We start from the raw sequence: 16,981 nt of genomic DNA on the forward strand, positions 1-16,981 counted from the left end.
ACACACACAGCAACGATTTCAGGCATCCAACATGCATCCAACCATGTAATTGCGCTTCATCGCTGATTGCGAATTCAATAAACTTTACACACCTCACTTACATGTCTTCACAGTCTGCCATGTTGGATACATTAAGAGGCTTAGGCTCAAAGTAGGTCCAGAGGTGCTGGAAGCGGTCTCGATTATACAAGGCTGGTTTGTTTATAAAACGCATTAATGGGCAAAGTGAACTATGGACAGAGGTATGTGTAAGGTCAGTAGTGTGAAAGTAGCTGAGAAAAAGTGTGAAGAATGGTGTGTTGGTAAAATAAAGGAGAACTGAAGGGAGAGTACAGAGAAAGGCGACGCCGGTGCAGCATTGGTGGTATTATCAGTGGTTACAGCGGAACATAGCCTGCCACTGCATCATCATTTACTAAAAGAAGTATAGAAAACTGCAGTTAAAAAAAAGAAAAAAACTGAATATTTAGTTACCTCTGCTATACTACCAATTTCAGTGTCATCACCAGAAATATCTGAATCTGAATATACATGCATTATTGACATAGAAAGAAAGTCAAAAGGTGAATATTAAACCTTAATTTGCTATAATTACCATATTCCCAAATGATTACAAAAACATACTTAATTTAGATATCTGAAAAGATTGAGTGGGTTACTGAGAAAGTGCTGTGGACAAAGCCGTATTTTAGTGAATTCGAAGCATGATGTGCACAACTGTACATGCACATGAATTCACAAATTGATTCACTAAATAATATATACTTGTAACAAATATTCAGTTTCATTGTAATCTAGCATCTTTTTGCTACTAAAACATGCAAACCAACCTTTGCTAACACATTGCACTACCCAAACAAAATGAAAATTGACTGCACTCAGCGCGATGCAAAAACATTGTCACGCCCATCTTCCTTACTTATTGGTAAGATATGTTCATATTTTGAACAAGACGTAGCACTACCTGCCTGTCAAGTGAGGATATCATCTGTAGCTAGCACTAATAAGGTACGGACCTACTTCGTAGTTAATCAGCATTAAGGGAGGATGCGAAGCTAAAATCAAATTTTTGCCCAAAAACGTGTTTTTAAATTTGTTTTCGATTGTGTACGTATTAATGAAACTTCTCACCAAGTATGGCTGTCATCTGCCCAATTGAAAAATTAAAAGTCATTTTCTTGCGAGATGGGGTGCGCTCGCCACCGAAAGTGCCTATGAGCGCAGATTTAAAAATACAGCTGCACAGTGGGCAAGAAGCTGAACGCGGAGCGTATCGCCAAGCTAGAATGCTTGTTGAATGCTTGAAAAGGACCTGCTATCAAGAGTACAGCAGACAGATACAAGAAAGAACAGAAAAAGAAAAGGCAAATTTTGAACTGTGGCAACAGCGGATGGGCTGGTAAACCGAAATACAAGCTTGGACTGACTAAAACACACCACATAACCTTCGAACGCTAATTTCGCACCGCTGGGAGCCTAGCTAACCAGAGAGCTCAACAAGCTGGAGATAGAATATGGAGCCCAGACGAAGAGGCGCGCCCAGCAAGCAAACAAAGAAAGCCTTTTATGAGTGCAGGCAAGGGTGTTGGACAGCCGTTAAGGTGAAAAAAAAAAAAAAAAAAAAGCAACTTGAAGCAATCGCCACAAAGCAGTGTCATGTTGAAAGAATGCAGGGGTGGAAGCAGGCTCAAGCATTTTGGAGCAGCTTTGGGAGCAGTAATAAAGCCAATTTGAAGTAGCTTTGGAGCAATAAAGTTAGAGTATGGAGCATTAAAATCATGTTTTGGAGTGTGTTTCTAGGGTCAAACGCTTTGAATAATCGAAAGGTTTTGTTTCTGACAAACAAAAATGCCCAATCTGATTCCTTCCTATTCAATGTTCAATGCTTTGCTGACTACATCTGCATCTCTGACAAGACAAGACAAACATCTTAAACATGTACAGATATTTAAAGTAACACAATTGACCTGTGGAACAATTTGGAAAAGACCAGCAGCAAACCAAATCCTTGCTTCTATACATTATAACTATTTGACATGCAGATTAAAATGTGAAGTCTATCACTTTGATATGCTCGAGCACCATCACTAGTAGTTTGGATTTCACATCAATGACCAGCACATTTCCATTCTCCTTGTGCATATCCTTTTTGATCTTATACCTACGCTGAAAAATTACAGCACTGGTAAATAGTACCTTCAGACAGGATACATTTTCCTCAATGGTAGCCTTTTCCTCCTCCAGATTCTTTTGCTTCGCAGCCTTCTGTCAGTGGCTTCTGTTTGCACCTGAGCAACAGTGGCAAGTCCTTAATTTCAACACGTTAGCAATAGGCCCTGTATGGTTTTACAACACTCTTGAAAATATGTCTAGTTAATGGCACCTTTGTGGTGTCAGCCCTTTATGCTTCAAGTATGTTTTTTCCCGACGGCTTGACACGCTTGGTACATACTAGCAAAGAGGCGTGGTGGCAAAGTACCTGTTTGTTTTCAAAGCTGAACCCTTAGAAGAACTTGAGTTGTTCTGTGCTGTTGGACAACTTTCCTAACAACTTTCCTAACAGCTCGAGGTACCCGCCATGACTGCTTCGCTCGCTCACTTCTCACCACCGGCAATTCAAAAGGCTTGGAAAAGAAGCTATGTGAAGTGCACAAAACGTGTTTTTGTAATTATTTCCCTCCAATCGCTTGTTGCGATTTTAATTTACTTGCAAATTTGTTGTGCTCTATACTTTTTTAGTTTATGAAATGTTTATATGTATTAAGTTCAGCGTGAGGTACATTATGCTACCGTTGTGCTGCCTTTGTTTCGACTAAAGCGGCTGCTAGAGCGTGTACATAGAGCTCGCAGCATGTCACTGCCCCATGTGCTTCTCACTGCCACTTAATCATATTGTCTCGAATCAAGTTTTTGGAGGAAATATCATTAATAGCCCCTGGAGCAGTTTTGGTGCAATATTGCATTTTGGTGCAGGATGGAGCTGGAAAAACAGTTTGGAGCAGAATGGAGAAAATGGAGCAGCACTTCCACCCCTGAAGATGGCCCAGCATATGCACCAGGCCACTGAATTATTAATTTAGGCCCTAAATACAATGTTCTGAAATCTTTGAACTCATTTTCCTGAGTTTGCACTTTTCGCAAGAACACAACCGTAAAGGAAAACTAAGACTTTCAGACTCTTTTTCCAAAGGCTGCTTTCAAGGTGGTTTCTAATTCAAATTTCTTTCAAATTTCTAATTATTCTCTAAGAAAATAAAGTGTTAAATATGTGACATATAATGACAACCCAAAAATTAAAGTTAGTTTTTAATGGGCGCAAATTTTAACAAAATTGTAAAGATCCTGTAATCGGCCTTATCCTGCACAAAAAACTGCCGAGAAGTTATCCAAGCACGAACGGTTATTTTTCAAATGATAGTTTTCCTAAGCTGACACACTTAATTACGCATTATGGCAGCTACAACTTTTTTTATTTGTGCTAAGTTGATGGAACTTGGAATATATTCCGAGTTTCCTCCCTTAAATCTTATCGAAATTTGTGCGACAGTTCAAAAGTTCCCACCTCCCACCTCTCCATTATTCTTAACAATTTGTAGTACATCATCTTGTGAACCAACAATGTGGTTCAATACATGCATGTGAAGCTGTTTTAATACCACAGAAACAGATGTATTTAAATGATGCACACATACTGTGGCCTGCTATAAATGTTACACTTGCATAGCTGCAACCAAAGCAGCCAAAGCAATAGCTTGGTTGCTTCCAATTGCTTGTTTTTCTTTTTTTTCTCCCAAACAGCAGTGTATACTGAGAAATATGCACACAGTACTCATCTGTTCTGTACAGCTATTTATTCAACAAAGCAAAATAAAACATACCAAAGAGAGGGGGAAAAAAAATGGAGAGATGCTATCGTTAGATTAAGGCGGTATTCTGATTGCACGAAGCAACTTATGGTACATTTTCAATCCTGCAGTTACAAAAAATAGGTGCCTTTCTGTCTTGATTATTTACAGGGCCATGCCAACCACTGTACGGTGAAAATGGAGGGGTTCAGAGACTGTTGTTGTAGTATCGTGGGTCGTGCGGTGAAGGTGGCGTGCTGTAGCTATTTCTGCTGGTAGTGCCCGATGAATCTGCTGCGCTGGACTCGTTCTCGGTCATCTGTCGCAGCTTTGTCCAGATATCCAGGGTTGATGATGTTGGTGTTGATGGTCCACTGCTAGACACAAACGATGGTGGCCCACTCCATATCATACCTGGAAGCACCCCAGGATTCCCTGAAACATGCTTTCATCGTGCAGCACGTACAATCCTTTTTTTTCTCTCTCTGAAACCTGCTATATCATCCACTGTTACTTGCGGGCATATGACAGATGACAACAGCAGCATGATACAGAAAAAAATTAATCAAATGAGGTCTTTCGTGTGCACTATTTCTTCATGGTGTCAGGCTGTCCTAGTGGCTTTCATACAATGGAGCCTCATTTTGCTTTCAAAACATCAGAAAGCATATGCTTGAGTTCGATCATGCTTTTGGACTCGTGCATGCTCAATTATACTTCAGTCCATTGAGAACTGCAAAGACATCACCAGACATGCTAGGGTCCATAAAAGCTCATGTAAAATTACACTTGAATGGCCCTGTGTAGGTAAACCATCTGAAGCCAGAGTGCATGCTACCTGTGTTCTTGAACCCTTCCTCAGCCAACCAACAAGCATAGCGCTTTCACAAGGGCAGGAAAGGAATGAGGAAGGAAAGGTAAAAAGAAATATATGCTAAAGAGCAGACTTACTGTTCGAGGGTGAAGCAACTGGCAGGGCAGAATACTGGTTGTTGCTGAACGAGGAACCAGCCGTAGGCACCTTGGGAACAGAGCTCAGGAGCAGTCTGTACGTTGTACTAGTCACCTTGCCCAGAAACTGGTCCAACTGATGCAGGGAAAGTGCGTTGTGCAGTGTTTCCAAGGGCCGGATGGAAGGTACGCTCACTATGCCATCTGCAATGCATGTGTGTGCACGGTTATGGTGCGCGTGTGTGTATCTTCTTGCAAAGATACTGGTGCAAAAAGTGCACCAGTAAAAGTCCTTTCTCAGACCTTTCACACACTCCTAGCCTCGCAAGCAAGCCATGCATACAGCGCAAACCCTGTGCTCACAAGATGGTGCAAAGTTGCTTGCGAAAATGGGGCATTAACCAAGCTAGTGGACTCTGCAAAAGTTTCAATTTAACGTCAGCCCACAGCACTGCCTTACCAGTTTGAGCATTTTTCTTTCTCATTTTATGTTCAGCATCAGCAAATACAAATAAACCTCTACGGCATGCTTTCGGGGGAATCGCTGATAAGAAGTACTGAGGTTGATCGTAACTGTCGTGCTAGTGCTAATTACAAGACAAAATCGGCACCTGCCAAAAAGTTTAGTCATGTTAGGTGAGTCCTCTGACTTCTATGACAAGCGTACTGACATACTATATAAGGACATGGTTGCTTGGTTATTGAAGTACAATTGAAAATTTAAAACAAATTGGTCTCCAAGCCTTCCTTTCAGACTACAGAGAGAAAGTATGCCACCTTAACGAGGCTACTGCTACAGCATCCACTTTCTCAGACCCTAAGATTGTGTGACAATGTCCTCACCAGCAACAGCAGTGGGAAAGAGGTTTTTCAAGTCTGGAGCACTGGATGAGCCACTGATCACTGCTGTACTAAACAGGCTCCCAGAAGAACCTAGAAATGAATTCAGACAAGAATGCTTCCAGGCCTTTGCTTTCACTTCGCAACCCTAAAAACTGGAATAGTGCAAAGCAAGAAGGCATGCCCTTCCAATGCCACCAGAGAGCCATTCATGCAAGAAATTAAAGTGGCATCATTAAAATGCTAATATGCTACAATCTGAAGTCTAAACCACAATCAAGAATCGGAACATTTTTAGAAGTCACTGTTGCTGGGACAAAAGCTACCAGATTTCTGTTCAAACAGATGGGCACAGTGTATATAACATACTTCCTTCGCGTCAAGCAGTGCCTCTAAGCTGGCTCAACAAAGAACAACGTAAACCGGCAGACCACCCATCGTAAGTCAAACAGCACAAAAACAGCAAACGTGATGGATGCAAGAGCCAAGCACATCAAGCAACTGATGCAGCAAAAAAGAACAAGAAATGAACAGTTGGAAACACACTCACCAAAGACCTTAGGGAGGTCAGCGACGCTGCAAATCCTCAGATAGGAGCTCAATTGCCCTGGGACAGAATGACGGTGCCTGTGAAAGCCATCTAAAGCACAAAACCAACAAAGGCACACAGTCTTGGTCAACCAGAAGAACACCACACACCTCTCACCAAGTATCCAGAAACGAAGCAGTGATGGAGAACAGAAGATGAGGAAAGAAAGCCCCGGACATGCACTAGCGTGTCGTCGTTGCGGGAGAGGCGCTCTAACCTCGAGACCAAAAGAAAAAGAAGTCACGTCTGACAGAATACCCTTTGCAAGCAAGAGAGATGAAGAGAAAAAGATGCTGAAAGCAAATATTGAGCAGTGAGAAGGCAAATTAGAAGTGAATGACCAGAACCAACCATTAGAAGAATGACCTGCAGCAAGTGTTACCTCAGCTGCAGAAGAAACAGAAATACAGACAGACAAACAAAAGTACCACTAATGACCATGCAGCGAGCTCAGCAGATGAAAGCAAGGAAAAAGCATGCAACGAAGAGAGTGAGTACAGCAAGAAAAAGGCTGAAGAACAGGCCAAGCAAGCAGACATAATACAAAAAATTAGTGCAGCAAAGCTGGGAAAGGACAGTAAAAGAACTTGGACAAGAACTGTATCTTCTGGAGTACAGCGGCGGTGTATGGTGCTCTGCTGGGCACAGCAAGCCGTGAATTGTCAGCAGCACGCGTTGTCACACGGTGGTAGGGGACAAAAAAATACCACACCAGAGTCAACAAAGTGAACGTCCCCTGAGCACCTGTAATGCAACAACTTTGTGTCAAGCACAAAATGATAACAGAGAACTTTCTGAATGTACACGGTGATGGGCCTGAATGCCTCTCCTACTTAGGTTTCTCGACTCAAAACATCGTTGAGGGGCAGCATTTGGTAGCAACAAGTCTAGTGTTGTATACTTGGTTTGGGTCGTGTGAAGCAACTGAAACTGTGCACTGCTGTCTGCAGGTACTACACTTGGCAGCAAATGCCTGTGGGAAGCAGGTATGGCTTTTGGAACGTGCCTTCTGAACCCATTTTTTGCAGCCCCACCTCGTGACCCAGTTGCATGATATTGATACCAGCTGACGAAGCATACACGTCACTTCATACTTGGCGGCATATCAAGTGATTTGCTAGCTTCACTGTACAGAAATAATTTTTTTTTGCCACACATCCAGATGGTGTAACTTGTGCTGACAACTAAGTTGGCAATGCATCCATTTACAAAGAAGTATCTCCATCATTACCTGCCATCAATAGTCATAGGGAGATGCTGGGCAAAGCAAGGCATGGGGAAACTGAAAGAAGGTTTTCATGCCTTCCCAACATGGCACTTGGTTTGAAAAGGGAGTGAAAGTTTTGCATCTTGCTGCCTTACGACAAAGCACACAAACCGTTTAATTCCCCTAGAAAAAATCCGGCATGTAATACAACTAAGAATGCCACTAAATGCTGCTAATTTGAATATGCAAAATTTGAGTGCAAACAGAGAGAGAGCCCTGTCCCCATTCACAGTGCTACAGTAGGCGCATGGATTCAGAAGATGCTAGTCTGCCTGTCGGGCAATAAGCACTAAATGCATTTATCTACTCTCATCCAGATGCAAGCGTACCGTAGAAAACAAGCACATGTCCCAGTAAAGATTCTTCAGCATCATGCAATATATAATGAAGAATGACTGCAAAGCTGGGCTCTCGTCCAGCAATTTCTAACTTAAAAGTTCTGCAAATGAAAAGAGCTAAGGGTGCAACTTGCACGAATCACTACTTATTAAGACCAGTAAGTAATGATTACAAAAAGCTAATTTATTGGACGGCAGACACTTGGACATTACAAAGGCAAATGCGCTCAGTAACAAAAGTATGTGCCTGAAAGCTGTACACTATATGAATTGAAGAATTGCTTTCTGCGCTCAGAATAAATGAAAAGAGCAAAAGCAAGTTATGTGTATGCATTAGCTGGCTATCTAAGTTGCATTACTTTTGAAAAAGGAATGCTTAAACTTTTTCACAGGCAGTTCAGAAAGAAGGAAGATGTCAAAATGAAATTAAATAAACTTACAAAAATAAAGGCCTATACTACCAGGAAAGCACCAATGGAGTGTGCATTAATTAAAACTTGAAGGTTTCAATGGTTATGCAACAATTCAATCCAGCTGCAGCAATTTTTGAATGAGATTATACATATAGAAAATGCCCTATTCATTAGTTTCAGCAAATGCATTTCCTCGCACGTTTTTGCACTTTTCAGCAAACGCATCTTATGTGGTGTAAGACCTAGCCTTCCTATACCACGGCCGGTCTCGAGGGAGAGCGCGTTTCTCTCTTCTCTTACGGCCTCTCCAATGGGGTCTGTTTCCACCGCCCGCCGCGCCTCGGTGGGGTCGCCACCGCCCCACTGCTGCTCCTCCGCTACAGCCGTTCACGCGCAAGGGAAACGCGCGCTCGCTCTTCGTGGTACGCAACAGTACACCATCGGAGTGTCGAAGAGCCGGCGGTGAGCAGTCCACACCGCCACACAACACGTAATCAGAGCAAGCTTGGAACGGGTCGAAATCCACACCAAAATTCACGGCACAAAGCACAACGCTGGCTGCAGCGGCATAGTGCGATGAGAGCACGCGGCGTGTGCACCAAGTCCAAGGGAACAAAACGCGAGTCTCGAGAAAAAGCTGGCAAAGCATGGGCTGCCGATCGCTTTGCGCTCAAGCGAATGGAAGGAAATGGAAGTTAGGTTGGCGCGCTTTAGCGCACGCGTTCATGACTTTAAAGCAGCGTCCCAGATGGTTCCTGTGAGTGCTTTCTTGATGGCACCCGAGTCCATCTGTGTGCACGGGCAAGAAGCGGGGGAAAAAAGAAAGAAAAAGAAAAGTCCCAATCTGTTTACCACGTGTGCAGTGCTTTCTGGACGCCGCTGCCCGTGCCCTCCTCAGGTGCCCCAGGGCACGGGTGGCCGCCACAACCCTGTAACAATCGTGTAGCGGCCTACCCGGCGCCACTCAAGTGGGTTTGTTAAAAAAAAGAAAAGAGGCAGACATGAATATTCCGCAAGACCGTGTACATATAGGTCAGACCGGAAATTTATCTACACCAGCTAAAGTTCCTCGATCGTTAACATAAGCCGTGTTGATATGGACAACTCGAATTTTGGGCAGTTTTTCTGGGGACCAAGCTATTGAATCGCATGAACAGCCGTGGTAAGAGTAAGTCATCTAGATATAAGATATGCCAACAAGCGTATAAATATCCAGGCGAGTGAAGCGGAACTATGTTATTTCAGGCATAAATACAACGAGGATAATGAGATTGGAGCGGCAAAAATATTGTCTAATTCCAACTTCAATGAACCCCACTATGCGCAGAAGCAGATCCTATCATGGCATAATATTTGAGAAATTTTTATTCGCGATTTGTTATTACGGACAACTCGTTTTAAGGACAAATTTGCTCGGGAACAAAACTGTCCATATTAATGAGGCACGACTGTAATTAATTTTTTTTGTTCTCCTCCATTTCGGCCCAGCTATCGCTCAAAATATTACAGTAGTGTTCAATTTCAGTTTTGGTCAAATGTTATTTCGGTGTTCCTAACGTTCTTTTTTTTTTAACGCCTAATAGAGCTATAAATAAACGTTAGCATAACCTTTCTATAAACATTTTAAAAACATATCTAATATATATGCAGCATTATACTAGCGTTCTTGAAAATGATAAAACAACCCTGCACGAGCATGTAGCCTACCATTGGTGACGGTACACAACTACGCAATACAGCGCGACATACAACTCCTATAGTCACCTCTGAATAAATAGCACAGAGAAGTTTTTATATCCATTATTGAGGAGTGTCCCTTGAGTAACAGTGGCGAATGTGTAATAAGCAAAGCATTCTACCAAAATAATGGGGCAGCGATTGCTCTCTAAGGCAGGCATTACTGCACAGATAGTTACAAGGAACTATTAGTTCAAAAACATACTAGAAAAAGAAAGAAAATATCGGTAGGAATTAGTGCTTGAAATAGATTTCCTTTTTTTTTTCTCATTAAATAATCATACCATGTAAACATTTCATTAAACCAACGTTTATTTGCAAAATTAAAATAATGTTTATAATACAACATAAAACATTTGCTGGTCTATAAATTATAGCAAAATTGATAACAAAACTTAAAAGCGTTTACTCTGACTTTATACTAATACTTTATGTCATGTAAGCATTGTGCAACTTACATTACCTTTTTATAAAATTATTTTCATCTTCGGTGTTACCTCGATAGTTTCTCATCTAGCGCTGAAAGACATTTTTGCTATTGTTGCTGTTATGTTTGCCTTGAAGAAGCTTCGATGTGATCACTGCTCATTCATTTTTTTTTTTCATCTTCTTGTACAGGCTTGGGAAAAAATTCAGATTAAAATGAACAAAAGTAGATACCATGCCGCAATACATGTCATATGCTTGTCGAACGTTTGCTGAGCGACAGTTTTTTTTTTTTAATATAAAGACTCCATTCACGTGTGTAGCCCGTTGACAGGATGCTGCTGCAGCATCTACCTTCTGTAATCTTTCATTTAGGGGCTGCACTCGCCACGAAACCCGTGGGCGACAGCGCGAAACCAGGCAAAAGCCAACCGCAGCCACTGAAGCAGATGCGGAGCGAACAGTGAGCAGGTCGCGCCCCTTGCGGCGGCGGAGAACGTGACTCAAGGAGAAAAATTCCCATTGTTCACGCGGCGATTGAGAAGGCCGTAAGAAAGAGCGCGCGCTCTCTCCCTCGAGACCGGCCGTGCCTATACAAACAGACTTCCTCAAAGGTCTTTCCAGCAAAGACACGTTGATGAAACCGTAAAGTCTTTGCACAAAGGTGAAGTTCTCAAGGTGGCAAACTGGCTATCCCGCCAACATTATACTGAGACTGGAATTTTATAAGGGTATATGTTTATTAACTAAGAACCTCACAATTTCACAAGGTGAAGAATTATAACTAGGAGCGTTTGCAAATATTGAAATTTTCTAATATGTGAAAAAAATGCCTTCCAATATTGAATAGAATATTTAATCAGTGAGAAAAGCAAAAAATTTCAAAATAGCAAACATTTCATTTTGTTTTGTTTCAAAATTCACTTGGTATTTGCAAACAAAATTAAACTACCAATGCAAATAAGGATATACTCTACAGAAATATCCTGTACAAATTTTTCCGTACACCAGTTTCCTGTACCAGAAAGGCCTGCATGACACCATTGGAGATATATGTGGAGCTGTCATATCGCTGTGGAATACAGTAAACTCTCACCAATTTGGCCTTCAAGGGACTGGAAAAAATGTCTGAATTAATTGAAAGCTCCTAACGGACCCATCGCGTTTTAAAGATACTTCACTGCACCACCCACACAGTCAAGCACTGTAGTGAAGCACGCAGTGCGGGGGAATATGCAGTGAATTTTCGGCGTACTTGGTAATTTTAGAACATTCGGCAATCCCGAACAACACGAATGAATAACAAACACATTCAATTCCTATTTGAAATTTCAAATATTCGCACATCCCCAATTATAACACATACAAAAAAGAGCTTGCTTCTCAAGCGGACAACCTCTTAGAATTTAGAACTGAAGTACAACATGGATCAAATAAAGAATTCAATGAAATTAGATGAAAGTTTGCGGTGAAAAGTAAAATATCTGTTCCCAAGGTTACCAGATTTGTACAAAAGTTGCCAAGTTATGAGCTAATGATTCCTTAAAGGTTGAATTTGACATGTTGAATACCCATGTATGCGCTACTCCAAGTGCAGAAATTGGACATTATGCAGCAATGTCTGTGTGATGTGACACTAGGCAGGCAACTGCTTGCAATGCTTCCTTAAGTAACATCACGTGACCATTTATGCTATTCGTCTTATCACCGTTACTCCCAATAGATGTAACGTCCTGCACCTCACTCCACTCGATTTCTACCTCTTATTTTGACTGGTGCTCCATGCACCATTGGAGATATTCAAACTGAAAGAAACCACGTGTCATTTCAGCTGCTTAATGCAAAGCAGTTTTCTGTAACAGCAGTGTTGGTTTTGGTTTGTGGGGTTTAAAGTCCCAAAGCGACCCGGGTTATGAGAGACGCCGCAGTGGAGGGCTCCGGAAATTTCGACCACCTGGGGTTCTTAGCGTGTACTGACATTGCACAGCACACGAGCGCCTAGCTTTTCACCTCCACCAAAAAGCAGCTGCCGAGGCCGGGATCCAATCCCGCATCCTTGGGGATAGTAGTTGGGTGCCCTAACCAATGAGCCACCCCGGCAGGTCTGTAACAGTTTTGTGGACTCACATAAACTACTTCTAATAAAGCCCCGATGGCAAAGTTAAGTTTACATAATATAAAAAAGGTATTTAAAATTATCACAAGAAATAAATGATGAGGTATATCTTTCAGCCAGTACTTCCTAAGAGAGGTGCTCTGGAAGTGTTATAGCAAGAAATGGTCACCTTTACAGTTTTGCTTTGGGAGACCCAAGTGTGTCTTCAATATCGGGAGTGCAAAAAAGTTCCGAGAAAGTTCTGAGACGTTTGCTGGAAGCTCCCTGGTACCGATGCTTGCTGCCTATGCTAGTAGGACAGTATTTATGAAGGAGTGGTGGCATTCACAGTTTACAGCAGTTTGTCTAGTGAATACGTAGCATACTTGCAGCTTGTGTCAGCAATACGGCTATTTAATGTAGCAAAAGAGGGAAGTATTAATACCTCTGCTTAGGCGAGCCCAAGTCTGCAATTTTAATGCACCATTATTAGCCCTTTCTTAAGAATGAAATTATCTAGTGGTTGCATAGCGTTTGATCCAACAGGGAGACAGATGAAGACTCCACAGGCTGAGAATAATTAATCAGCCATTTCCTTTCCTGTCCTTCGTACGTACCCTCACTCCATTTTGCAATGTTTCTAATTATACACCTAAAATAAACCAGCCTGTACTCTGCCCTGCGAACCGTTTAATTTGAGTAGTTTCATCTCTGAAATGTTGCATTTACTTAGCAGCTCCAATTCTAGACCTGCTCAGCACGAGTGCCAATGCTTTTTTGTGGACAGTGCAATAATCGGACCAGTAGCTGACTATCTGCCAAATAGTGTCCTAAGCTTGAGCTTATTGAAGGCACTATGCAGCTGAAAAAAAGGCCATTTAGCAATCTCCATTCTTTATAACTTTCAGGCTCTAGGGTGTTTCCAAAATAGAAATTTATGGAAAAACTCTGGCTAGTTTTGTATGCATGCTTCAAGCTTGGTTGCGGGCTAGTGTACATTATTTTAAATGATGCGCATTAGCCAGCAGGTAAGCTTGCACTGCAATTATTCGTTTGTGCAATGCTAATGAAATGGGTTTATGTAAAAAAGTGGATTTATCTTGTGCACCCTTTAATTGTTAAAGTGCCCAGCAGCTTGAGTAGGCTTGAAGCATGTGATAAAAATGGATTCCTCACAGCTAAGCAAGGCTTTTTATCATCAGTTTTCAGATGGGCAGCTTATGCACAACAGCTGTGCAGAAAACCTAAATTTTGGGTTTGGCAAAACAAATTTTGGCTCTGTACACATCTTTGAAAGAAAGCTGAGCATCTGGCTTCTTCAAACTGCCTCGCATACTAAGGTATGTAAGCATGTTTAACAGATTTTTCAAAATGCATCATTTCTTTTTTTTTTTTTCCATGTGCAGCTTTGTGGTCAAGCTTTACCTTAGTTTTGAAAATAGGTGCCAGCTTTGGCGCTTCAGCCTCCTTGCACACAGCACAGGTTGTACACAAATGCTGCTTGCTTGCAAGGCAAAATTTTGTAGAAAATGTTTCTGCGCCCTAACTTATGCCTACATGTACACCAGCTGCAAAAACTGCTTCATGCAGTAGATCTGTTTTCAGCCATGTCCGCCTATACCCTGCTACGGTGGCTTGGTGGTTAGAGAGCTTGATTTCTGATCCCGAGGATACAAGTTTACCCTCAGCCGCGGTGGCAACTGATGGAGGCGAAATGCAAGGTGGCTTTGTACTGTGTGATGTCAGTGCACATTAAAGAACCCCAGGTGGTCAAAATTTTCTGGAGCTGTCCACTACAGCATACCTCATAGTCAGTATCGCTTTGGAACATTAAACCCCATAAACCAAACAGAACACTCATCGACTGTAAACTTCCATGAGGAGAAAACTATCCATGCAGCTCCAAAGCAGGCACTGTGGCTGCGGGCGGTACACCAAAATGTACATGTGAAACTAATAGGTGGTGTCGAATCTGAACGAGCCGCAAAGCACACTGGGTATTCCGACTTCCGGGCCTATCGGCGAGATGCGCAGGGGCGATGACAGGGTCCGTCAATGTATTGGCGTTTTATACTTCTGTGAGTAATAAACAGGCCTGTGATTATGCACGTAAAGTTTTAGTGCCTAGCGCGGTGCATATCACTAAAAAGCGTGATAAAAATCGGAATCGAGAAGCTCCTCCCATCGAGAGTGACCGCCATTTTGAAATGCTCATGTGACGTCCCAGAAGATATGCGGCAGAGCGTCGTCTTCAATGCAGGCTGCAATATCAAATGAAACGTCTCTCTTTCTTTTGTGGACGATTGACACAGTGGTCGTCCCTCATGCATATGTGCTCGATGAAGAAATGTTACTGCACGAAGGCGATATAAAGTAAAATATGTTTTCTTCAGCATAGGGCATGGTCACAGTCAGTGGGCTGCGCGGTTAGATTCCTTAGCTTACCAACGCACTGATCTGTTGCATTACACTGACCGGCTACGAAGCGAGCACTATGATTGCCTATGGCCCCGCGATGTCGATGAAACTGATCAGCGGACGGTCGCCCGATCTGTTTTGGTCAGATCAGAAGCCAAGCGAGAACTTGACACCTGATGAGTTAACGGCTTGAACGGCTGCACTTGTCTGTAGCTTAACTGTGTTAGAAAAAGGAAAACAAGCAGCTACACTTTATATGTTCCACCTTCTCATCAACAATGACCTTCGCCAGATATGTTAGTCGGTGTTGAACTGCCGTTCCCCGCGAGTAGGCCTAGCGCGAGTAAGCAGGGTTCGGGCCTTGAGTTTCGGCGATTACGGAGCGCGCTTTAGCGCTTACATATGTGGTGATCGAGTGTAGTTCTGGCAGTAGTGACCGCAAACTGACAACTGCTTACATCACAAAGCATGTGCACATTGAGTGAGAAGCGTCGATATGACCATGTCTGACGAGCGCAGCCGGCAGCTGTCGGCGTCGCTTGTGGGTAAACACTCTGGGGGCACAGTCGTAATCTGTGAATCGGCACATTCCTGTGGGGATTTAGGGCTTACACGCTAAATACTAAATGGTGTATGTTTACTGTGTTTGCATTGAAGCACTCACAAGACGTCATTTGGCTCGGGAGTTGTTTGAGCGCGCGGCTGCGGGGGAGGCGAGGAGGAGACTGTGGCAGATGGGAGGGTCTTGTTCGGGGCAGGCAGTGAAGCACATTCGAATTGCATTGGGTTTTGCGATGATGGGACTAAAGCGGCGGTGGTGGCGTATGCTTTCGTGCACAGGCCGTGGCCAGACTGAACATAATTTTTCAGAAAAAAAAAAAAAAAAAAAAAAGCTTTACCAGCCGAAAATAAGTTTGACTAGCATGCGCATATAACAGCAAGTCAATTAGTACCGCTTCATTCAAAAGTATTGCCTGCTTCTCTAATGTCGCAAGGCATGCTTGTTTGGTATTTCCTCTTAGTTCTGGACTGAAAGAGCGATGGGCAATAGCTCAGCAGTCAGCAACACAATGCTAACCTCTCCCCCCTTTCGCCGCGCACACGGTGGAAGGAAACATTGGACATGCACCCTTTTATATACGGAGGCATTTTGTTGCTAAACAAGTTAACTCTCATAATGTAAGAATAATATGCTTCTGATTGCATGCTTAAATAATACAGCTTAAGGTAATTGATTTCGGCCTCCTTGGCAATCACTAGACGAAGCCCAAAACAAGTTCGAGGATCATTAAGGTCGAATATTATTGTGAAGGCTTGTCAAAGAAAAAAATATGTGAATAAATTATTTCTGCCCCCCCCCCCCCCCCTTCCCCCCCAAAAAAAGCTCTCAGTGACCACTGTCCACGGCATGCATGCAAGAGTGCTGCCGATATCGCGATTAGCAGACGACGTGGGGATGAGATCTCGTTGCGACGTCAGCGGCTAATGGTTGCCAGATCAGAAAACTGCTTTCAATACTAATAATAAACATTCATTTTAAAACTACCTACTGCACCGAATGAAATCAAATTTCGAGGACTTATAATTTAACGTGTGCGGAGTGAAATGCAATAATCAGTTTATGCTCAAAGGTTAGCTGTCATGACCCCTTTAACTTTTTGGATGTTAATGTGCATCACTGAAAATAAAGTGAGCTCACAGTCCTCTCTAGTGTCCTATGCCTTACAGTGACCTCCTTATTTCAGACCCATTCAGCACTTTTGCAATTTCAATTGGGTGCCTTTTAGGTTAACTAGTGAGCATCATAAATAATACTTTGCTCTACAGTGAGACTAGAAATTAGGGAATAGCTAGCAATGAGAAGATTGCAAAGACCGTCGTAGAAATGAAAGAATTTCAAGCTGAGCAGTTCGAGCTTCTGGCGTGGATCACTCTGAGACTGGAAGTGCACAAACCTTTGAACAACATCAGTAATTGAAAAAAAAAGTAAATAAAGGCTAGTCAACTAAAGTAAAGATTAACTGAAAGCGATGCAAAATCCCTACACAAAGGGATGCTAATT

The 16,981-nt window shown here is 42.5% G+C and overlaps 1 protein-coding gene across 17 annotated transcripts in view; it reads right to left on the reverse strand.

Annotated features, from left to right (window-relative positions):
* Positions 1 to 3,836: 3,836 nt before the first annotated feature.
* Positions 3,837 to 16,981, reverse strand: part of LOC146185430 (inositol hexakisphosphate and diphosphoinositol-pentakisphosphate kinase 2-like) — a 64,788-nt gene continuing 51,643 nt past the window's right edge. For 13 of the 17 annotated variants that reach the window (XM_084606366.1, XM_084606365.1, XM_084606378.1 and 10 more), the window contains 4 exons: positions 6,187 to 6,276; positions 5,640 to 5,729; positions 4,797 to 5,000; positions 3,837 to 4,280 (listed from right to left, as the gene is read on the reverse strand). In XM_084606366.1, the coding sequence (XP_084462492.1) occupies positions 4,054 to 4,280; positions 4,797 to 5,000; positions 5,640 to 5,729; positions 6,187 to 6,276 (611 nt within the window). In that variant the 3' untranslated portion in view covers positions 3,837 to 4,053. Of the gene's footprint in view, positions 4,281 to 4,796; positions 5,001 to 5,639; positions 5,730 to 6,186; positions 6,277 to 6,335; positions 6,438 to 16,981 lie in introns of all 17 variants that reach the window. The other 4 variants (XM_084606379.1, XM_084606372.1, XM_084606380.1 and 1 more) reach the window with 3 other exon arrangements.

This window comes from Amblyomma maculatum, chromosome 6, assembly GCF_055883805.1.
Source record: "Amblyomma maculatum isolate TAMU_Amacu chromosome 6, ASM5588380v1, whole genome shotgun sequence".
In the NCBI taxonomy this organism is placed as follows: Eukaryota; Metazoa; Arthropoda; class Arachnida; order Ixodida; family Ixodidae; genus Amblyomma; species Amblyomma maculatum.